This window comes from Charadrius vociferus, unplaced genomic scaffold (genome assembly GCF_000708025.1).
Source record: "Charadrius vociferus isolate BGI_N301 unplaced genomic scaffold, ASM70802v2 scaffold46, whole genome shotgun sequence".
Taxonomy (NCBI): Eukaryota; Metazoa; Chordata; class Aves; order Charadriiformes; family Charadriidae; genus Charadrius; species Charadrius vociferus.
Genome location: NW_009648710.1, coordinates 257,709 through 281,465, shown reverse-complemented (window position 1 = coordinate 281,465; position 23,757 = coordinate 257,709). Strand labels below are relative to the sequence as shown.

The 23,757-nt window shown below is 41.1% G+C and overlaps 3 protein-coding genes across 3 annotated transcripts in view; 1 reads left to right on the top strand and 2 right to left on the bottom strand.

Annotated features, from left to right (window-relative positions):
* Nucleotides 1-1,934: 1,934 nt before the first annotated feature.
* Nucleotides 1,935-5,268, bottom strand: THUMPD1 (THUMP domain containing 1). Its single transcript, XM_009886600.1, has 5 exons — nucleotides 5,201-5,268; nucleotides 4,386-4,650; nucleotides 3,817-3,997; nucleotides 3,207-3,455; nucleotides 1,935-2,603 (listed from the first exon to the last, which is right to left on the bottom strand). The coding sequence occupies exons 1-5, from the start codon at nucleotides 5,266-5,268 to the stop codon at nucleotides 2,275-2,277; spliced, it is 1,092 nt and encodes a 363-aa protein (XP_009884902.1). The 3' UTR covers nucleotides 1,935-2,274.
* A 3,234-nt stretch (nucleotides 5,269-8,502) lies between these two features.
* Nucleotides 8,503-18,099, top strand: LOC104287823 (acyl-coenzyme A synthetase ACSM3, mitochondrial-like). Its single transcript, XM_009886556.1, has 13 exons — nucleotides 8,503-8,715; nucleotides 10,159-10,369; nucleotides 11,086-11,293; nucleotides 11,520-11,663; nucleotides 12,455-12,611; nucleotides 13,524-13,603; nucleotides 14,347-14,470; nucleotides 15,019-15,099; nucleotides 15,764-15,865; nucleotides 16,949-17,076; nucleotides 17,186-17,285; nucleotides 17,750-17,869; nucleotides 18,013-18,099. Exons 1-13 carry the CDS (start codon nucleotides 8,503-8,505, stop codon nucleotides 18,097-18,099), a joined length of 1,755 nt encoding a protein of 584 aa, XP_009884858.1.
* A 727-nt stretch (nucleotides 18,100-18,826) lies between these two features.
* The window catches only part of ERI2 (ERI1 exoribonuclease family member 2), a 7,784-nt gene continuing 2,853 nt past the window's right edge, over nucleotides 18,827-23,757 (bottom strand). The window contains 7 exon segments of the mRNA XM_009886599.1: nucleotides 18,827-20,170; nucleotides 20,500-20,588; nucleotides 21,259-21,282; nucleotides 21,285-21,339; nucleotides 22,466-22,566; nucleotides 23,126-23,282; nucleotides 23,434-23,561. Of these exon segments, the coding sequence (XP_009884901.1) occupies nucleotides 18,827-20,170; nucleotides 20,500-20,588; nucleotides 21,259-21,282; nucleotides 21,285-21,339; nucleotides 22,466-22,566; nucleotides 23,126-23,282; nucleotides 23,434-23,561 (1,898 nt within the window).

The window sequence follows — 23,757 nt, the reverse complement described above, 5'->3', positions numbered from 1 at the left end:
CAGTCTAAAAAAGCCTATCCCTATCAATTTCATTCATAATTGAGCTTTTCTATTACAACTGTAAGCACCAACATAGGATTATATTTCACCCATTAGGCAGCGATTGTGTAACAATGCACAAGGTTTAAAAACTCCAACTGTTTTTAAATGCTTGGGTTCTTGCTTAACAAATATCAAGCCTACTTAGCAAGGCACAGGCAAACACATCTTCCAGCCACCTAATGCTTTTCAGAATTATGGTACAAGTAGAAGTGAGTGATTACCAGGTGAAGGAGCAGTGTGTTCATTCTTTGAGACCAGATATTTTAACCCACAAGAGGCTTAGTAATGAGGAAATGATGATTGTATGTAATGAAATTCCCAGAAACGGCCATAGATCTTGCATGCATCCAAATTAAGCACCCTGCTTGTTTGAATCTTGAAAGCCCCAAGATTGAGGAATTAATGTGTTGACAGTGAATGTTCACTAAGTGCAAATTATGAAAAATCAGAAGTAAAAGAATGCAGACATCTTCTTAAGACTGCAGCATAGGCAGCATCAAAATGTCAGACTTAGGCTTCACAAATGGATGGTAGCGATTCAGCAGTTTCTTCTGAAGAGCTGTAGATACATAGATGAGTGAGAGGTAGAAGAAAAAAAAAAAGCCACAAACTATCCATGAGTCTGTCTTTGTCCTTAGTAAGGTAAGTAGGCAGTCTTGAATGGTGATCACTGACATCAGCCACCAATAAACATTCATTGTTGGCCTTTGTGTCTTGTCTCCAATGGTTCTTTCCTGCATGTGACTTAGATATTACTGGTTTTAATCCACACAGAAAAAACTTTAAAATTTAAAGAAAACACCGATGGAGGTAAGAAAGCAGAGTTTTAATAAATGGGTGGTAAGGGAGGCAGGACTGGACAAAAAAGTTGTCTTAATTTTCCAATTTCTATAACAATTTTGAGAAAAGAGGAAAATATAAATTAAACACTGCTGAGAGAGACTTGAACACATCCTTTGCATTAAACCAAGACAAATAACAAGTGGTGTTCTTCAAGATCAGTCTTTTCCCATTAGCAACCCACAGGCTTTTATGCTAGAAATGAAATATTAAAGCTAGACAGGTGCACAGGAAGCATACTTAAAACCCTACTGGAAAGCAGGTTATAGCTGCACTGGTTTTGGTTGTTTTTTAAAAATCACTGGGATATCAAAACAGTTTCTGTAACAAACAGGCAACAGAAAGACTCACTAACATTACTTTCAATCTGAAACAAAATTAATACTGTAAAGCTAAAACTACCAAAAATTGAACTTAATCCCCCTTATCCAGTATGGTATAATGGAGAGCTTCTTTCGTAAGAAGTTTCCAAGCAGTACTTAAATTCAAATTTTGAGACCTCAGAAAAAACAAAAAAAAAAGATTTTATAAAAAAACCCAAGGATTAAGTCTTTGGAAAGAGCAGCAAAAGGCTATTTGCAGGAAATTATTTAAAAGGATTCTGTTCAGTGACTACAGTATTTCCTATAAACCAGTAACTGCTGTATACACAGCTAATGTAAACAAACATGTAGTTTTTGCTAAAACCATCTGCAATGCCTGCACTGTACTGCTGTTCTAGAACAGTCAAATCTATTACTCTAGCTCGTCTTACAGTATTCAAGTATTTTGATCATACCAGTTCTTTCCATTCACTTTCAAGACTTCACATATCCCTGTAAAGCGACGCGTATATAAATTTACATAAAACCCTCCATCATACAGGAAATGATCAGTTTTAGCTCATTCTGCTCTTCACATAGAAAAAAATATCCGAGTTCTGCAGTCACACAAGTTGTCAGATCACTTCCTTAAAAACCCTCTGCAAGCAACTGTCTTTTTTCAGATCTCTCACTTCTGTCAATTCTTCCCGTTAGAGCTGATTCTGCACTGCCTTTGATTTCTGTAGCCATCAGATATAACAAAGGAGTGTCAATATATGTCAGGATGGCCACATTTACGTATGTGTGTCCACACTCCTGTTTTTTGGCTAGGTAAAGGCAATGCAGAACAAAGCTGTAGAAGAATGACAGCAAGGTTCACCAGAAAGGTGACACACTCTTGAGTGCTCTTACATCTGCTGTAATGTCAGCTCCACCTGCAACGAGTATTAAAATTCTTACACATGTGGATTTTAAAACCGAGATTTCAAAACAAAACCCACTCTCCTCTTTAAAATGCCCTTTCAGAACTCTAGGGCACCTTTTTTTAATAGGTTTCAATTGTGTTTATCTTTCCCTTCTACCACATTTTCTACACTGTCAGTGCATCATTCCCTTTGGGCTCAGCTTCTATTTCACCTTGATTCTTGTTTTCTTGTTTTACTTCTTCTGAGCTGTTCTCCTCCTCCTTGGTTTCTGGTTTTACTGCCTTCGAATTCTGCTCTTCTGTCAGACTTGATGGGTTTTGTTGTGTGTCTTCTTTGTTGCTCTTCACTACCTCCTGTAGATTGTATTTTCTGAACAGCACATAGTCTCTCACCACACTCAAGCAACAGACGTTTTTTATTATTTCCACCACAATTGTATATTGTGGGTTATTAAGATCAACTTTGTTTTCTGGATTGAGGCTTCCCACAATTCCTGTAAAACAAGATGTAGTTTAAAAGATGCTGGAAAAACTGTTTTGGAGCATAAGCATGCCCTATTGAAAGAATAAAAGTTACAAGAGAGAAGGCAACATCCCTCTTAGTTGTAATCAATTACTCATTATTTTAGTGGCTTGAAATAGCAGAACAGGGCAGGATTCTTAGAATATACCACCAGTAAGACTGAAGTAACTGAAAAACTATCCCACTACAATTACCAAGAAACAAAATACGCGAGTAAGGTGGAGCTATTTTATGAGTCATATATTCAGTGGAAATAGTAACATGTTATTTCAATATAGCATGCACAGAGAAAGACTGATAGCAGTCATTTCAAAGCACGTGTAACTGAACCCCCATATCCTACTCCACGCTGTACTCTTCTGCTTGTTGTTTCTTAAGACATCAACACCAACAAGGAATACTGATGCCAAGCTTTTTTAAGTCTTGGAGAAGCTTTTGTAATTCAACATACAGATTTTAAGCAACAAATACATAAGCCCATTAAGACCACTTTTAATAATCTGACCTAGGTTATGTATGCAGCTGTGGGCTGCTTATATACTTGTTCTTAGTTTTGTGTGACATCCATACATACCTGCTAATTCCTTAATTACTTCTTCCCTACTCATATGACTGTTATTACGAGCTTTGTAAACTATCTGAAAAGTACCCTTATTAGGGGCTTTGAACCAAGGTTCAAAAAACGTTTCCGTGTATTTTTTCATATCCTCCATAAAAGCCTTGCAAGTTCCAGAAATCGGTAGCATGCGCAGAATGACTCTTGTTTTCTTCTTTTTAGTGGCATGCATATCCTTTAATATATGGTGCACCAGGTTCTCAGGTTCTACAAGAAAAACAACTAGGTATGAGAAACAAATGGAAGGCATTTTCTGCCTTCTTCCCCCCTCTAACTATTAAGATGGGGAAATGCAGGTTTGACTGCACTGCTGTCAGCCTCAAATCTTTTTCTGTAGAGTTCTTTTACTATACCAAAACTTGGATAGTTAAAGACTATTCGGTCAAAGCAGATTCCTCTACCTTTGGCGACTCCAGTAAGGACAAAATTCAGTGGCAAAGGGAAAGGGAAGCCCTGTATTAGCTTGGTATACAAGAGTTTCTTGGAAGTCACGCTCTGGGGCCTGTTACTAACACCGTTCAGAGCAGTTTATCCCCACAGCATTACGCAGAGTCAGTTGATGTCCCACCTATGCCCCGGGTTCTGATGAAGACCACGTTGTTGGCACCACTCTCCACTGACTGGAACCGCCGCAGCTTCTGCTCCGTCGAGGCGCGGATCTGGCCGACCTCCTTCTTCAGGGCTGCCTCCACATCGTCCTCATCCTCCTCCCTCTCGCTTCCAGACAGCCGCTCCTCCTGCTCTGCAAACTTCACACAAGGCACGTCTCTCATTTGGTGAGTACCGAGCAACGCTGCCCACAACTCAAAACCCAGCAGCAAGGCACCACCGCACCCAGGGGCCTGGAGGTGATGGGCAAGGGCCTTTTCTCCAGCCTGCCCGCGGGGCTGCGCTGGTGTTTGCTTACAGAAACCGGCATTTTCGCGTGTGGTGAACACAAACAGGTTTGGTTTACATACAGAAAGGCAGAGGCGGCCTCACGGCGCTGCTCTCCCCGCCCTGCCGGCGTTAGCGCCGCCAGGCTGCGGGAGGCAGAAGCCGAGAGCTGCGAGCCGACTCCGCGCAGGACCGCGCTCCCCGGCCTCAGGGCCGCCTCCCGCCCGGCACCGAGCGACCGGCCGGGCCGCCCCCACGCACCTGCTCGGGCCCGTAGAGCAGGTCCCCGTACTCGCCGAGGAGGCTGTAGGCCTCCCCCACGCACTTGCGCTCGTTCATGTTGCAGGTGATGAGGATGCCGCGCATGCCGGCCTCCAGCTGCCGCCCGCCGCCGCGGGGCCGCTTGGCCCGCCCCGCCGCCGCCGCGCGCCGCGATGGCGTCAGCCCGGCGCCCGGCCTTAGCGCGCGTGCCCGCCCGCCGGCAGAGAGCGCCCCCCCGCGGCCTGGCGGCCGCCCCCGCGCAGCTCTGCCGGCGAGCGCTGAGGGAGGCGACGGGCGCGGCGCACCCGCACCTCCCGCCGGGCCCGGGGCGGCGGGGCGCAGGGCCCGGGGCTGCCCTGCTGCTCCCAGGAAGCCGGGCCCCGGCACCAGGGGGGATCCCCGGGGAGGCCCTCAGCCGGCTTCCAGGCTCCTCTCCCGGCCGGTGTTGCTGCGGGCAGCGCAGGGCGCCTGGAGGGAAAAAAAAAAAAAGGCAAATAACCCCTCACCCTTGAAAATTAGCATTCACCTCAGACTTGACAGGCGCCAGGGGGGAGGTTGAGCATTTCGCCAGGCACAGTACCCCGGGCTCAGAGCGCTCGGCTGTGGCTAAACTCAGTCACTCATAGCCCTTGGTGCTTTCGCTTGTCCGAACTGCAGTGCCAGGATTAAAGTCTGGGTTTGTGTTAATGATTCCAGCACTGAGAGAAACGGTGGGCCGGGGAGGGGAGAGGAGAGGAGGGACGCTGGCTGGAGCGCGGGGGAGCAAGCAGACGGCAGTCCTCCTCCGCAGCGGTGCGTCCAGCGCCGGCCCGTACCCCCGGCACAGGGACAGCCCGGCCTCGGCCGCTTCCCCGGCGTCCGGTCCAGCTACTGGAGGTGACATGGTGTAGAGGGACCAGCTGAAACAGAAACTCTTTATACAGGTAAATTTAGGCCTGAGATAGTAGAGAACGTGTGTTGGCAGAAAAAACGTGGTCCGTAGCATAGTTTCTAAAGGAAGGTGTCTGTACGCATCCCTGTCCTTAAGAGCCTCATCTCCCTGCAGGAACTCTTGCGCTTCTTGGACAATCAAGGGGGGACAAAATCAAGTTCCTCGACATTTTGTGAAAACAAGTAGAGGAGACAGCTAAGGAGGCCTCACTATCCAGTATATATGAATATCCATATGATAATATGATACCCTACAGGACTATTGTATTATTTACATTCAGAGAATCCAGTTGGGCTAAAGCAGGAAGAAAGGAAACTACATGAATTAATGAAGTATTTATCAGTTACAACTGCAAAGGAGGTGGCGTTTACATCTTAGCTGAAACTCTATTACTGCCAAGCCTTTGAGGCTCATACAAGTCGACAGCAATTGTTAGACATCAGTGGAATTATTGACCACACAAATTAAAAGTCACTAAATCTTTGCAGGGCTGGGGTTGTGTGAAAGACTCAAAAGTTCTGGTGAATTACAGTGATAGTCTCTGGAGCTGGGCATGTAAGGACATGTTTGGAACATGAGGAAGAATTTCTACAGGCAGCTGTGAGTGGTGCAGAGTTAAAACAGTTAACCACTCAGAACACAGCTAGGATACTTCTGTGGTGAAAAGTGCTGGGGGACTTGGAAATACCCATCAGTGCTCTGGAAATTAGTTTTATGCCCTACCAAAAGAACAGGTTACAGGTTAGGTCTGGAAGTCAAGGTTTTCTTCCTAAACTGGAAACCTTCTTGCCTACATAGTCCTGGTACATTCGCTGACTCTTACCATAAGCCATTGCTGTAATTTTCTCTTAACGTTCATGATGTGATCTTCTGGGTAGGGAATCCCTTTAAGGCCTTTCCTCTGGGAGGATTGCGTCGCATGCATTTCAGAGAGCTGTTTAAAATGTCAGTACTGCAGACTGATTGTAGGTCTCTCTTTACGCTAAACAGAGGGCAGCTTTGTTGTTTGCGGGATTCTGTTTTGAGTCAGTTTCTTTCTGCTGCAGTGAACATTTCAGGGAGCTTGTTGACATCTCCTTTGAGTGTGCTGTTTACAAACAGACCTGGGCAGAACCCCAGGTAGGAGTTCTGGCAAAAGTGCAGGACCCATGTGCCAGGAAAGACCACAGCATCACCCTCACTGATCAGCACCCAGAGGACTGTTCTGCCCCAAAGACATAGATGGGCGTCAGCAATCTCTCTGCTGACCTGAGAGCCTCAGTTTGAGGCTGGTGATACAGCAGGAGCAATTTAGGGCTCTGGCAGACAAACTTATGAATCTTGATGCCCCAATTTAAGCTATGGCTGTCACTAGCTCCCTAGTGAGTGGCATCCTCACAAGGGAGGCTAAGTTAGAGGCATGCACCAATGCCACAGCTGTGCCCACAGCGATGTTTGGCTGTGGTCTGGATGGCAGAGGGGATGGCATACGTTCCCTCCTGCCTCTCCTGTAGGAGCGGAGCAGAGGAGGCAGCAGTGCTGGAGCACTACATAGCTGTGTGTTCTCTGAACATGAGGCAGAGCCCTTACAGAACCTCACAAGTCACCAGGTATTAACAAAGCTGGTCCAGGCACCAGCTGCAGCATCCCAGAAATCGATGCTCACTGTTGTCATGGCTCAACTGCTGTTGTTACCTGAGGAGCCCCAAGCTACCCGCTGAGTGGTGTAGTCGCAAAGCCAATCGCAAGGCTGTTGCTCCTGTGTGGCCCCAGCCAGAGCGTAACAGAGGTAATTTGTCCATAGCAAGGCCTGACAACTGTGTTCTTCTGTGGGTTGGTGGGTGGGAATAGGGGAGGAGAAGGAAATGGAAGAGATTTGGGACTCACACTTTCTACTTCCACTGAGCTCTGTAGAAACCTATCAGCAATTCTAACCGTGCTGGACTTGGCTGACCCTTGCGTGAGTCCAAAGTACATGTAAGGAACACAGGAGTCGGCCACTGGACACAGTAACGGTGCAAGAGCGGGCACGCAGCCAGAGTCTGAGATCTGTGTAAGGAGTCAAAGCTGTGACACATCCCAGCACTGAGAGGGCTCCACTTCAGTGCAAGGCAGAGAGGCAGTAAGTTGGGATTGACAGCCTTTTGACAAGGTAACTGACCCTCCGCCTGCCCTTGCAAGCTGTTGGTCAGGACATTTTTCAGCACTGGATCAGTACTGATTTGTCTCTTGTCTGTCCACATTCCCTCTTCTCCCTGTCCCTCTATCTTTCATTTGGCTGTGTTTCTCTCCTGTGTTTGTCGTACTCAGACTGAATGTTACAGATCCAAAAAACATCTCTTTGCTGCACTGAATAACTAAAGTCACATGATTTTACAGCCGGATAGTTATTAATTCCATAAGGAACTAGCAGTGTTTATGTTGTTTTGTAAATAAAAGACAGTTGATAGTGCATGAAAATAATTACTTCGGAGTTGTCAGACCTCCTATAAGTTGACTCTTTTTGACAAGTAAGGCTTTGCATTTTGGATCCTTTTGCAGGGAATCTTTTACCCTGTCTCATAAAGTGACTCCTTTTGCTGACCACACACCAAAATAACGCTTAAAGCATCAATATGTAGTATCTTCTCAGGGCTTAGCTACATTCATTTCATTCCTGGCAAACAATATATCCCCAGTGCTTGTACACTAGTAACTTTGTACCAAGTGACACTGTGGTCAGCCAGTAATTAACGCGTGATTGCTGGATTATCAGTGCAACATCTTGGTCCGTGCTGTTACTTCTGTATTGTCAGTCTGTAGCAGACATTTCATTTACAGAAGTCAGAGTTGACGTGCTTGGGTAGTGTTCAGCGCCTCTCTGCTGTATAAGGCAACTGAAATGTGATCTACAGGATTAGTGGGGCTTACGGGATGAAAAGGAACGTGAATTATAGGAAACTGCCCCAGTGACAGAGCTGAGTGCTGCTGGTTGAATGCAGGATCAGGATCTCAGCTGTATGATTGTCACTGGAGAGCAGGGGCTGAACTGGAGCTGTCCTCAGTAGTTACTGCAATTTATAGTTGGGATTGTTGTTTCAGTGTATTCCACTGTGTAAGTAAAAGCTGTTCTGAAACCACATAGCTAATACCAGGTTTGTATCTGTATCACTGTAGCATTTCTAGGAGAGCTAATAATCAGTAAGGAATAACCTTGAAGAGACTATTATGGCTCTTGCTGCTGTGCATTTTTTACCGAAGATCACAAGTGCTATGTCCCTGAGGGCTCCTCTGAGAAGATCTCTCCAACTTTGCAGCCGGTGCTACCCAGTTCACGCCTCTTTGAGCTATGAAGCCATAAAACAACAGTACAGACCAGAGGTGCCAGAGTACTTCAACTTTGCAAGAGATGTGTTGGATAGATGGACTGAAGTGGAAAAGGTAACAGTTACTTGGCTTCTCTGATGCCAAAGTATTTAATGCTGGTCATTAATGCTGAGTATCTGACAAATCCAGTGACTAAGACACTGGGGTTATGTTCTGATTATAATCTGGTGATCATCTCATGCGGGTTGAACATATAGATCCATCAAGCCACACGCTGTCCTGTCCACAAGTCCAAATTATTCTTTCCTTTAATCAGTAACTCTGGTGAGGTTAAGTGTGAGTAAATAGGTGCCTCATAAGTGAGATTTTTAACTGAACCACTCTAAACCTTGTATCAATTACCCTCTCAGCCGTGACATGCACCCTACTTGGATGTGCTGGGGAAATCACTTGACCTCTGTGTGTTCAATTGCCTGCCTATAAAATTAATCGTAAATACAGTGTAATGTCAAACCTCACCCGCCTATCCCAAATGTGAAATCTTTTGCATCCGGGGACTTGAAATCTACAAAACTGAGCAACTTTGAACCCCAAACCAGACGTGAGCTTTATGCAAGGAACGGGAATATAGAAAAAACCCGTGGAGTAGAGGTCTATCACTTTACTCACTACGCGGGTCTCATCTCTATGGATGTAGGACTGGTTTTGCAGGCTCAGGCTGGTCATAATGAGGGGCTAAATGCAGTTATGTCCAGTTTGGCAGCAAGAACAGAGCAGAGGTATCACCTGTCTGACGCAATTGTTCCTTTTGCAGGAAAAACAGGTTTTGGCAGGCTGTAAATGGAGCAAGGCACAGCCTCTGGAGAAGAGGTTTTGCCCTCTGAAGTGCACAGATAAAATCTACTCCCCTGAAAGGGAACCTTACTGTTATTGTATTTTCAGATAGATAATAAGGTGTCATATTCTTGCTGCTCCAGTGAATTTTTTGCTTGGGAAGTGACTTACTGTACTGCTAGTGCTAAATGCATTGGCCCCTTTCAAAACACATTGTATACATACATTTTAAAGCACTTCACACATCGGTTAGGTGTGACATTGATTAAAGGTCACACTGCCTGGGCCTATGCTTTTGAAACTTTGATTTAATTTTCAGAAGTATCAGACAGGCCCAATTCCAGATGAAGTTGAAAATTAGGTGTGACAGCTCAGGAGACTCTGGGGCACAACCCAGAGGTACCCACATTCATCAGCTGCTTTGTCAGTGTGACCTGAACCAGAAAGATTCTTCATTCTCTGTGCTGATTGCTGTAAACCTCTTCAGAGTGTAAGATGAAGAACTTGGGAAAGGAATATGAATTTAATTTCCTAAATTACATTTATAGGCTGTTCTTTCTAAGGGAGAGTTCTCTGTCTCTTGGAATCGGTGGCAAATTTCTGTTGCATCCCCAGGTTTCTCCAGCACTGAACAAGTGATGAATGCTTTTCTTCCTCAGACTTAAGATAAAGGCAATGTGTTTCTAAAATGAAGCATTTTTACTGTACCCTGTTGTTCTATAGGAGGGAAAAACGTCTAAAAACCCCGCATTATGGTGGGTAGATGGTGCCGGAGAAGAGGTGAGGTGGAGCTTTGAGGAGCTGGGAGTGCTGTCCAGGAAAGTCGCAAATGTACTGTCTGATGCCTGTGGTCTGCAACGGGGAGACAGAGTTATTCTGATTCTGCCCCGGATCCCGGAGTGGTGGCTGGTGAATGTGGCTTGCATGAGAACAGGTTAGTAAAAGCATAGAAATGGTACATAGGTACAGAAATTGTGACTTAAACCAATCCTTGCTGTTTAATGCACTCAGAACTACTAACATGCTAATGAGGATGAACTAGTGTCATGCTGGTCAAAACCACTCTTTATGCCAAGTTTTTTCTTTGCGGTGCTTTTAGAACTCTTGCGCATGCTCTAGCTGTTGAGGAACTCTGAGTCCGTGTGCCTCTGTCGTTCTCCTCTTTCCAGCATGTCCCCCTTGCTAACTTGTAGTGAAATTAGCCCACACTTACTAAAGTGTTTCACACATTCCCCTGTGGCATCTGTTAAATACTCAGCTTCCCAGTATTTACAACCCAGAATGTCTTGGTGCCTCACAAACACTCGCAGTATACCTTGTGAGGCAACGGCTATGTTTACCAGTAAAGAAGTCAAGTCCAGAGAGGTGACGTGTTCCAGGGGCAGTGTTTTCAGAACAAGAGAAGTTATTCTGTTGATTTCTTTTACTGTCCCATGATCGGTTCAGTGTTTGCTAACTTGTGCCAATCCTCATGTAGCATTTAATCCAGCAAAGAAATCAGTACGTTTACAAATGTAAAGCCAAGTCCTCCTTTAGTACAGCCCTGCCTGTCCCACTCAAAAGAACAAAGTAAGCTGAAGTCTGCTTGTATGTACAAGTGTTATTCTTCAACATTGAGACTGTTTTTCCATTCCCCTTCCTTCCCTTTAGGAACTGTCCTGATTCCTGGCACACAGCAATTGACAGCGAAGGACATTCTTCATCGACTACAGAAATCCAAGGCAAAGTGTATCATCACTGGTGATTCTGTGGCACCAGCTGTAGACTCAGTTGGGACTGAATGCCCGTCTCTGAAATTCAAGTTGCTTGTGTCAGAGGGCCACAGAGAAGGATGGCTGAACTTTAAAGATCTCCTGAAGTGAGTAAATAAAGCACCAGAGCAGTAATGAAAGAAAAGCACAGTGGTTTGTTTTCAATAGGGAATGCTGGCACACACCAATATATTTTCACCCTTTTTGGACTGCACAGTGGAAAATTACCAATGTTTATGACACTTTTGATTTCTGTTATTTTTGTTAAATATTTTCAAAAATGTGCAAGTCACACTTTCAAGTCACTTTATTCTTCATTTTGCTTATTTTAAGAAATGCTCCTTCTGATCACCACTGTGTCACCACAAAGTGTCAAGATCCAATGGCCATCTATTTTACCAGTGGAACTACAGGATCTCCAAAAATGACTGAACATTCCCACAGCAGCTATGGTATCGGCCTCACAGTAAGTGGAAGGTACAGATATCACTTTAAATCAAACATATTTCTGTAGCTGGTCACATAGCAGAAGGAAAAAAACCACAAGGTTTTTACTGGAAGCTTTTGTTTCAATAGTTTAAACAACAACAGGTGTTTTACATCCCAAAAAGTAGGGTTTTTTTCATAAAACAGGGCAGTTTGAGTCCAGCTGCCTTAGTGTATAGAGAATGTAGCAGTCATATATAGTCACTAACTTCTTTTTAAGATTTTCTTTAACTTTTGGTGAATGAACTCTGTACCATAAACAGGAAAAAAAAATGGGTCTGTTAGGCTTCTGAATTCATGTGTGTCTGGACTAGACACAGCTCCTGCAGGAACAAAATGCTAATAGTTCAAAATCTTTACATTTATAAAGCAATGCTGTTTATAAAATTGATATGGCAGTGCACTTCACTCTAACAGGCAAAGAATAACAAATTAGAAAGTACCAAACTATAATTAAACAAAAAAAATCCTCATCCCTAAAAATGAGTTCAACAAAACCCCAGCAATCTCATACATACTCATACAACATCATACTCTGAGGTGGTGTTAGCTTGTGCACCAGTATAATTTTTCCCTTAGAAAAATGCAACATCAACCTATCCTGATGACATCCTCACTATGCTGTGACTTACTCTTGCTCAGAAATTCTGCCTTTCCTAATTGCCATTTACCCAAGACAACCAGTGATGGATTTGCTTCACGGGCACATCTCTTGTTGATATTTTAATATTTGTCTTGTCCCTGCCAAATAGAGACTGTGGACCATTTCCTTGTATTACCAGGTACTGGCTGGACTTGACTTCCTCAGATATATTTTGGAATACGTCAGACACGGGCTGGGCAAAGTCAGCTTGGAGCAGCATTTTTTCACCATGGATTCAAGGGGCATGTGTATTTTCACATAAGATGCCACACTTCGACCCAAGCATTGTCTTTGAGGTAAGTGAGGAGAGCAACAAACAGCACGGTTCTCTCTGGCTGGTCTTGCCCAGGTTTTCCTTTCCGCTAGCGCTGCATGGGGGCAGCACACAGCATAGTTATAGCTTTCGCTGGGTGGTAACCAACCAATCAGTTAAGCAGTGAGTGCTGCAAATATGTACCCCAAAACAAGAGCATATTAGACATCCAAAGAATTTCATCATACGCTCTGCTCTGAATTCGACTGCACAAACCTGCCAACATCCATTATTGGCCTAAAAGTGAAGTACACAAGAAATTGTTCTGGGATTTGTGGAGCGCTTTGGTGGTGTTATTAAAATAAGTGACAGTAATCAATGAATGAGAATTTCAGTTGCCTGCACCATGTAATTCAAAGTTAAGGAGCAAAGAGGCAGCAAGGTTGAATTTCTTTAAGAAACCAATATTCTATTCTACATCCTCCACAGACAACTCTTCATCATTTGAAAAAAGACTACCATGTTTCATTTTAAATGGAATGACTTCATCATCATATCCACGTTAATGAGGTGGCTGGAAATTGCTCGTTGTACACCTACAGAGCATCTAAAAAAGTAGCCTTATGGTTTCACTTGTTTTCTACCTAACTGGCAATTATGAAGAAATTCTGCAAGAGAAACTGTAAAGCTTTCAAGAGCAAAAAACTTTGGTGTGTGGAACTAATTGTAAAATTATGCACATTCTGTTTTGAAGAAGAAACTAATTAAATATAACTGCTGTGTGTTGGTGTTGGCAAGTACATTGCTAACTGCTTTTAGGACACTTAAACGTTTTGTTCGTGTGTTTCATAAGCTGGATGCAGAGATCATTGTATTATCTCTTACAATGAAGATGAGACCTCACAGGTTTCAGTATATTGGCAACATTTACTTTTTTTTATTCTAAATTCTCTAGAGTCTGTCAAGATTTCCCATAACCGTCTTCTGTTCTGCTCCAACTGCCTATCGAATGTTTGTGCAACATAAACTGTCCAGGTGAGCAAAAGCAGAGTATCCTTGTTGGTGTATTTGATCAAAACAGTAGACCAAATGCTCATGTCACCTTGATTTTATTCCAAATTTACAATGGCGTAACAGTAACACAGCTCATGTATTTCTCAACATTTTGAAACTTAAGTATTAGGAGCAAAGTCAGAATAAAGATTTAGGGATGGCTTAACCATCTCAGGTTTCATAAATTACAGTGAACTTGCTTAAGAGTTTGAAAAGCCATTTAGCTGAGGATGTACTAGGGTACCCATGATATCATAATTAATGTATCTTCAGAAATGCTTTTATAATCACATTCCCTCTCCTTTTGTTTTTCCACTTGCCCCTCCAATACTATAAGCTACAAGAAATGTGTGCGTCAGCACAACTTGGTGAAATGTCTGAAAGACTGCTCGCCCTCACTTAACTCTTCTGTGAGTTTTTATTGTCATTAGGGTGAACTTTGGTATTCCTCTTCAGTTTAGACCCCAGTTCAGATTCTAGGGTTAGAAACAGTACATTGATCATTAGATTTTCTAAAATAATACAGAAGTAAACCAGCAGTTTTTTCTTTTTTATTTGCATTTTTTCCAGGTTTGTTTTTGTTTAACACTACACAGCTCAAATAGAATGAATAAGTAAAAAATTTTGGTTTCTGTAGAAAGGACCCCACAATACAGGAATACAGTAGTGAATGGGACATAGCAGATAGATGACTGCCAATTATTTGTTTTCTCTTTCTCACTAAGCTATACATTCAAAAGCCTGCGGCACTGTGTGAGTGCTGGGGAGCCAATCAACCCTGAGGTGATGGAAGAATGGAAAGTCCAGACTGGGCTAGATATTCATGAAGGCTATGGACAGACAGAAACAGTATGTTCTGCTTTACAAATGTGAAAATGTATGCTTTACAGATACAGCAGTAAATTCAGTTCAGGTTGCCAAGAAAAAGTGATTAAAATCATTTATATGCAGTTATGAATTTCAGGGGAAAAGTCAATTGCAATAAGCAACACTGGAAAACTGTAGTTTTTATAAGTCATAGAACAATCATAATAGCTTCACCCAAAATCCAAGGACTGTTTTTCATTCCTGTAGGCTTTGCATTGAGAACTAACACAAAAGGGGTATATTCCTCACTAGTGCATTCCAAATTCTGCTTTAGAATCTATCTTTAGAGCACTCACTAACATTATTTGGAGCTATGGGCATGATTCTGAGGGCATAGTTTATTTCTAGAAGTTTAATCATTGGATATATTGTTATAATGAAGACAATTATTATTTCTCATAGAAATACACAATATTGGCTGAGTATTTTAAACCTAAGCTAAAGACTGAATATACAAGCCACAGTTTAATTAAAAAAAAAAAGCAAACAACACAACAAACCAGACCCAAACCCAACAACACTTGTTACAGGTGCTGATCTGTGGAAATTTTAAAGGAATGAAAATCAAACCTGGCTCTATGGGAAAGCCATCTCCAGGGTATGATGTCAAGGTACCGTACATCTGGTGACTCAGTCTCTCTCTCTTGCATAATCACTGTCCTTTAAAGAGGTTTGAAAGCTCTAACACAAAGTTGTACCGTGTACCGTCATTCAGCAGTGAATGAAAGAGTGAAGAAATTCATGTTACTGCCCTAAACTGAGTGTGCAAAATAAGCAATTGGACTTCCCTGTTGCACCATTCTCACCAACACAGATGGCAGCCCACTGCTCACCAACAGTTAGATATTGAGACAATGATAGAAATGAAATTGCTGAGTTGAGGAAAAGTTGGAGTGAATGTTGTTTCCTGGTGATAACAAAACTGCTGAAGCAGATTCGAGCACCAGATCAATTTGCAATATGGATTAAAATGTTGAGTATCTTTCTTTCAGTTCTTAAGTTTTCTCACCCCATTACTTATGATCCTCCCTGGGCTCTTACTAACTTCATTACCTGTTTCATGGTACTTGGAGTTCCTCAGATAAGAGACAGTGTGAAGTACAGTGGATTAGTAATAATCTTACACGTCAGTTGTCAAGAGTAAGACCCCCTACTGCTCCAAATCATTTCCCAATTTAAAAAGTTCTTTGATTATGTATTTTAAATACACACCAAGATTCTATAATGCTTTTTTATTTGACTCTGGGATAATAAAACTGTTTTGTTTATTTTTAGATTATAGATGAAAACAGTAATATTCTGCCTCCTGGAAAAGAAGGAGATATTGCCATCAGAGTAAAACCTACACGATCGCTTTTTCTTTTTACTTGTTATGCTGTAAGAATACTTTTGCAGTTAAAGTAGATATCCTGCTAAATCTCTGTCACAAGGAATGTAGTGCCCGTTTCATTTACATATACTCTGCTTACTGGTCTAAAAACCTGTGGGGAGGAAAGAGGGATTTACATTTTTTTCCTGCAGATGCTTGGTCTACTTATACAAACAATTAAGCGTTCGATGAGATTGTCCTGCCTAGCAAGTTAAAATCCACTTTATTTTGATTGTTATTTCCTTAATATAAAGGAAAATGTTTGATGGACCCCCTAATCCCAAAACACTCTTTGGCCTAAGGACTAGAGCCCCCATCTGAGAAGCAGGACACTGTTCAGATCCCTTCCCTGCAGATTTGAGCTTTGTGCAATGTTTCACATACAATAAAGTGTTTCTTTTTTTCCCATGTTGCTTGGAATTTTCAGGCCCAACAACCAGCAGAACAAATGACGATAGTGCTTTCAGTTCTGACACCAGGAAACCTCATTAAATTTTATGGATAGTATCAGCCTATAATCAGGTCTCCTGAGCAGTACTGAGCATGCGGGAATGGAACACCATGCATACTGCCTAGAAAAATTCTTGCAGAAATCAGTTGCATCTCCTGTAGAAAGAAGGCTTATCAGTTGCTCTTATTAATTGTGCTGTGCTGAGCCAAAACTTTTCTGGAGGTAAAAAAAAATAATCTCAGGATAGGAGATGCTAGAAATACAAAGGGAAAAAAAAACATTAAAGGATAATTGCCTAAAAGCAAAGTCTCAGTTCCATAAGCCTACATATTTTTGCAACCTTCAGTGGTTCCTAAAGCCATGGGGCATAATATAATAAGATTAAAATTTTAGGTCAGTCACATTTATTGCAACTTATTAATTTTTATATCTAGTTTTGTAGCTTAGTAATGGTGAATTAATTAATGGTGAATTATTCTTAATGTCCCACTTGAGTCGTGACCACAGCATGGACCAGTCTGAAAAGCTGAAATTTTTTAATGTTTGACTGCACAATAACTTATATGCTAAATATGTTAGAATGCAATTTCATGTATTTTTCAGGTAGTTTTCATGTAAAATGCAATTTAATCTTTCCTAGGATGATCCAGAGAAAACAGAGGCAACAATACGTGGGGACTTTTATGTCACTGGAGACAGAGGGATTATGGATGAGGAAGGATACTTCTGGTTTGTTGGAAGAGCTGATGATGTCATTAATTCTGCTGGGTAATTTAAGCCTGATTAATCAGTAAACTTGAGTAACAGATGATTCAGATGTGAAGTTATGTTTATGTGCTATCAAATACAACTAAAAGCCCTTTCCTCCATTTCAAAGATACCGTATCGGACCATTTGAAGTAGAAAGTGCCCTAGTAGAGCATCCTGCAGTGGTAGAAGCAGCGGTCGTCAGCAGTCCAGACCCCATCAGAGGAGAGGTAAACAAGTTAAGCAAGGTTATATATTTAAGTAGCTTTGTGCATGCCAGAGCTAATAAAGCCCAACTTCCAAGGGATTTGTCTATCCAGGGATTTGTTTTTCTTTTTTAAATTAAAACTAAATAAATTCAAGTTGGCATTTCAACTCTATCAGACACTGGAGAACCCACACAGGAAAAAACAGACCAAGGCAATTGCCCCAAATCCAATATAACAAAAGCACTGTTTGATTCTTTCCCTGTCATTCAAATACTTAGGTTTTTTTTTCTTTATCAAACGCATATAAATGGCCTGCACAGTCCAGATTAATAGTGAGCCCCCACAGACTTTAGCAAAGCTTTCTGTAGCTGCCCTACACATTACTTTGCAGTTTGTCAGCGAATGTTTGGTTAAAATTTCAAGTCTTGCTGTTGCGCAATACTGTTTCCCTGGCATTTAAACCATTGCTGCTGTAACTTCTTTAGGTAGTGAAAGCCTTTGTTGTTTTAACATCTGACTATGCATCACATGATCCAGAAAAAATGATGAAAGCGCTACAAGACCACGTTAAGAAAGTTACTGCTCCATACAAGTATCCCAGGAAGGTGAGTGCTTAAATACCCAGATAATTTTCACTACCATAAGGCAGTGGGTGTTAACTGTTCTGTGGCTTCCAAGCCTCTGCCACTGAGGTTAAGAAAAAGTAAACTCTTATTTTTGTACTGCAATTTCCTCTCTTTCCCAATAGATGGAGTTTGTTCAAGAGTTGCCAAAAACTATTAGTGGGAAGATCAGAAGAAATGAACTGCGCCAGAAGGAGTGGAAAAAAGATTAAAAGTACCTCGTGCTTTATTATAGTATTTTTTTTGAGAGTAAGATATTGCAGATTTACACAGTAACTTATAGTAAGAGACATTGTACTATGTCCTTCTTAGATTAGGTCTGAATAAATTCTTAGCCAATTCCCAGCATTTGGCTGTCCCAGGTTCCACATGACTAGATAATAGTACAAAAGCAGGCAGACTGATACAAATGAAATGGGAAACTCATGTAGTCAAGAGCGCAATAGGTGATGTGTGTTAAACAAACTAATGAACTGTCACCAGCATTTTATCTTTATTGTTATTTAATTTAAAGGATTTTAAAAATAGTAAGAGTTTAAGAGAATACTATTGCTTCAAGAATCACTTTTGAGAAGGACAGAACGACAACTTCTAAATAAATTTAAAAAGTTGAGTTGTAATCATTGCAAGTATTTAGAAAAAAGCATAAATAAAATCTGTATCATTAAAATGTTCTTTAAGGACTGGACTAGTAAAGAATTTAAAACACACAGCAGAAATTAAGATTTGTAGCAACAGCTGCTCATACTTTAATTTTAGCACTTAATGATCTTATCTATTCTCTCACACTTCATTAACAAGATACTTTATGATATATTGATATTTTTGTATGCTTGATCAATTTCTATGTATGTTAACCAAGCACTGTCATTTTTGTCCCACTCTCAGAACATATATCTGACGTCATTTGACTGTCCTGATTATATTAAGCATGAATTTTCAAGTTCTCATAGAGGGTCTAAGACACAAATACTTCTTGTTGGAAGAACTTCCTAAATTATTAGCGTAAGTTCCAAGAGAGGTCAAAGCATCTGCATTCAGGGTGATACCATTAGATTTCTCTTTCAGAAGCGCATATTCCCACTTGAAGTATCCACAACCTTTCTTATTACCTTCGTGCTTCCCAACAGGACAACAAAAAAATGCTTTGCCGTGATTTGGACCAGTATTTGACACATGCAGTTTTTTAGCTCTTCGACCGCAGTTACACAGAGGGGGAGTTGATTTTCCATTTTTCACAGTTCTTACAGAGTGATTCAAATTGGCTGTGGAGTTCAGAATGGCAGGAGACACATTGGGCAAATTTGAGCTTCTTAAAGGTAAGGAATGATCAAAAGATGCAGTTTTCTCTTGATATATAGCAAAAGACTGTTTTTTTGCTGGCGGGAACATTTTTGGACTAGTTGGCTTTCTTTTATGAACCTCCGAAGGAGTAGAATAATTTCCAGTTAATGCTGATTGTGCTGAAATAGCATTTATCTTTGCAGATGGTAACTTAAAAACTGAAAAATTTGAAGTCTGCCTTTGTACCATCTCTACATTATAGATAGTAGTATCAGGACTTCTGTAAACGATAGATTTCAGAGGTTCCACAGGTACTACAGTTTTCTCCAAACTTTGATTATCTAAACTCACCACAGTCGATTGTTTTGAAATTGTTTTTTCTTCAAGCACTGTTAAAATATCTGTACTTGAGTCATCTTTGAATTGAACACAGTCTGAATTTTGTTCATATTGAGATTCTGGTATTAAAGCAACATCTTCCCAGTCAGTCAGCAGAGATAAGCAATCAGAAGTAGTACTAATATCCTCACTGGAGATATTAACTGAAGAAATGGTAGTGGAGACGAGCACTAGTCCCGATCCCTGTACTGGAGCGCTATATGTGGCTGTACGCAGAGGTTGCCTGTTGCTCAGTCCTTGCTGAATGCCTGTTGATACAGTACTGTGAGATTGCTGTGCCTGCTCAAGAGGAACAGGAAATCTGTCAGTGGATGCTGTTAAAGAGCTTTGGGCTTGAGCATGTAACTCAGTCCTTGAGCTGCTGCTAGGTACAGCGTGGACATCTGCAGAGGAATCAATGCGAGTGGTCTGTTGTTCTTCCGTTTGTACATTAGAATTTATCTTAATTCCAGCAATGCTGTTGTGTTTTTTCTCAGCCAGAGAGTTTGTTTTGCAAGTTCCACCTCTAGATGTTTCAGGTCTGCTGTTACTTCCCAGTGGAGTCTTGTCAGTGAAGTTTATAGCCGATGTTCCGGAAATTAAATTATTCTTCAGATGTGCCTAGGGAGTCCGTAAACAAAAGGATATTTTGGAAAGTGAATACCCAGAAGTTTTAGGAATCAATGCACAAAATTAATAAGCATATCAGCCTAGGGATGTTCTGTTCAATTCATAGTCAAGATGCTGGGTTTATTATTTGAATAGCTCACTTTTCATCTGTATTCCAGGCTACAAAGGACAGGTAGGATGGGGCTTTGAGCAACCTGGGCTAGTAGGTGTCCCTGCCCATGGCAGGGGGATTGGAACTAGATGGTCTTAAAGGTCGCTTTCAACCTAAACTGTTCTGTGGTTAAAGCAAGTAGAAGGGAAGAACTGAAGTAGTCACTAACCTTATCCAAAGACTTAGTAACCTTCAGCACACAGCCGTCGCAAATCAGCCTCCAAGCAAGACGGGCAGTATTCCGAGAATCATCCAACCCTTCAAAAGTATGGTTATATGAATGTATTCTTTTTAAATTACTACTGGGGTTAGCTCTTATTAGAGGAAAAATGTAATCTAGGTAAGATTTACATAAATGACAGGAATTCAGAGAACTCTGCCATATAGTTACCTAATTTGAAAAAGGGAAGCAGAAGAATTACAAAAAAAATCCCTGTGCTGAAACACCTGAAGGACCAATCCATAGAGCTGAATATATATCCACAATTTTTAAAATCCTTGCTCTGTTTTATTAATCATGTCCAAAAAAAAAAAAAAAAATCATACTGTGCTGGTATTCTCTTACACTAATATGCTGTCCAGAGCTATTGGGTAAAATCAAGTTTCCTTATCCTTCCTCCACCTCTTTTCTTTTGCACCTTAGCAATTGATCTTGTTGAACATGCACTCAATAGCACTAGGAGAGATTTCAGAAATAGCGCATGAGGTTAGAAATAACAAACTGTGATCTTTGAAGCATCTAGCCTTTCTTGTTTTGATGTTATTGTTGGACAGAACATTGCATAATCTAGAAACAATAGTTACTATTTAGAGTAATGACTAGCTATTACTAGCTGCTTTAGTTTAGCTAACTAAAGCTAAATAGTAGCTATTTAGTTTTACAAAAAAAATATATACATTAAAGTGAGGATCATCATATCATACTTACCAGAATGTTCCCGTCCTGCAAAGCTATTCCCAAATCCTGCAAAGCACCACTTAGCCCCTTAGGCTTCCTATTGTAGAAGGCCTATGGAAAAAAATGCAGGTGCTTAACATAAAGCATTTCAAAACCTTTTCATAGTGAAGTGAAAACCATTTCAGAAATATTGCCTTATGAATAATAAATCTCACAAGGCAATTGTGCAAGTCAGGTATCTTCATTTTGCAGTCAGGATAGATAAGCGTAAGACTGTAGGTGACTTACCCTGTAACAAATTAGAATGGAAAGAACCACGAATCCCTTCTTTCAGACTTAAACTAATCCATTCTGTCTTAGCTCTGAAGTCATTCATTTGCACTTTATAGCTTACATTGATGAAGGCCTTAACAGTGCAGCATTGAAGAATACAACTATAAAATCTTGAGATGTTTAAAGTGTTGCGTATTGCAAAGGTATGGGCATTAATATATTTAGCATAGGTATAAATTCTTTTTAAATGAGAAAAAGTGAGTATTGCTACTCACTCACAGTATCTCATTTGATCACAAGAAAGGGGGGAATAGTTCACACTGTTTGTCTTTAGAGACCTGATTCTGCTACCCAGATATGGAGCCTAAGCTCCAAGTGTTGGGACAGGGAGACTCCTGGATCATCCTCTGAAAGTTTCCTTGCCTACTGAGGGGAAGGTACACTGAGGTGCTCTGAGCCCCCAGGTTAGAACTCTACTGCAGTGTATACTATGTAATAAAATATACATTCATTTATTCAGTATTATTCATGCTATTCAGAATATTCTTGCTGGTGCAAGTGCAGTTCACGTGCTAGACCTTTAAGTACTTCTAAACAGATGATGATGACTCTTTTCTACTCAGCAATGTAAGGCAGCAATAAGAGCACACAAAACTAGGGAAGTTAGGAAGCAAGGAGAGCAAAAGATGTCAGGAAAGAAAGAGTAGCTCAAAAAATTCTCCTAGAATTATTGTTCATTTATCAACAATAACACCATGTTGTTTTCCTAGCATTAAGAGTTCCATTAAAATTCACGCAGTTCTAGGACATGCAATTTGTTACTGAGGAATAACAACATGAAAAGTAAACAAAGGAGTTACTCTAGTCACTGGAACATACAATATTGGCTTATACCCTCAGATAGAGTTAGCCTTTGAGATGATAATATGGGTATAAGTGTTTCACAGTCTATCGATCTTCTCACCCTGTATGTTGCTTTGAGATCAATCCAGGAATTTAAAATGTCAGGTTTTCGCAGCTGCTTCCTTTTACACTCATACTGCAAGCACACACCCAGGTCCCAGTCTGTACAGGAGAAAACCCACAAATAATCCATCACTAAAGAACTGGCCTAAAATCTACATAAACATGACTTAAAATCTACATAAAGGGACATACCATCAACATACTAGTAGTGTCCTGTACTGCTGGACAGGAAGCATAGGCTAACAGGCTTCGTTAGCACAGGCCAACAAAGTCTTTGTACATGAAAAGCACTAGGGTTGCTGCCATGGAACGGGAGGGTAAATGAATGCCTATTGTTAGTGAAGAGTGACTTCATGATGGGTAAAAATCTCAAACACCTCATTACATCATTTAGACACGTTAAGGATGGTGACGCAGTTCACTAAATGTAAAGCAGACAAATGTAACGATGTCAGACCCTGGAGACAAAGATGTCATAAACGCATCAGGATTCAATGGATTTCCTATTTTCAGTTTTATCCCAATATTGCACATCTTTAACACCTAAAACCAGGATTTTGACTCCCTAGAAGTAAAGACGCAGTCTCACTAGCACCACCAAATGTTCATTTTCTATGTGTACTATTCTGGAGAAAAAGGAAATGGAAATTTTATTTACCTGTCCAAGTAACAAAGGTACATGGTTTTGCCTCTGAAGTTGAATGACTTGGAATATCTGAACTGAATATAATTTTCTTCTCCTTTTGTATTTTTTGAATCCATTTCAAAAACTGTGATAAACAAATGTTTAGAGGAACACCTTCATCAACCTGATTCTTTATGAAACAGAACAAGAAGTATGCGTTAGTATGCACTGAAATTCATCTGAGATTTGTTTTTCTTTAGCCCTTTAAAGGCATGCTTAAAAAAAAAAAACAGTAAATAGCAATTATAACGGTGTAAAATAATACTAAATAGCAGTTATACCTGTGTTATGCCAGTTAGTTCTGTACAAAATTCAGAGAGAATAGGATGCTCCTGGGGCTGGACATATGTGTGGAATTCAGATTCAATCTCTCCTGTTGACGTGTTTAACAGGACCGCTGGAAATTCAACTGTGCCAAAAACAAAAGGAAAAAAAAAGAACAAAGAAAAAAAAACCAACAACCCAACCCAAACCCGAAAACGTTGTGTTTGGCCAGAAAGGTTAAAGCAGTTCACAGAAATTATTCCAGTTGCTTTAAACTGGGGTTGAAATGTCAGGAACTGGAAGGAACGCGGTGAAACGCAGGCAGGGCGTCCCGAGCTGCC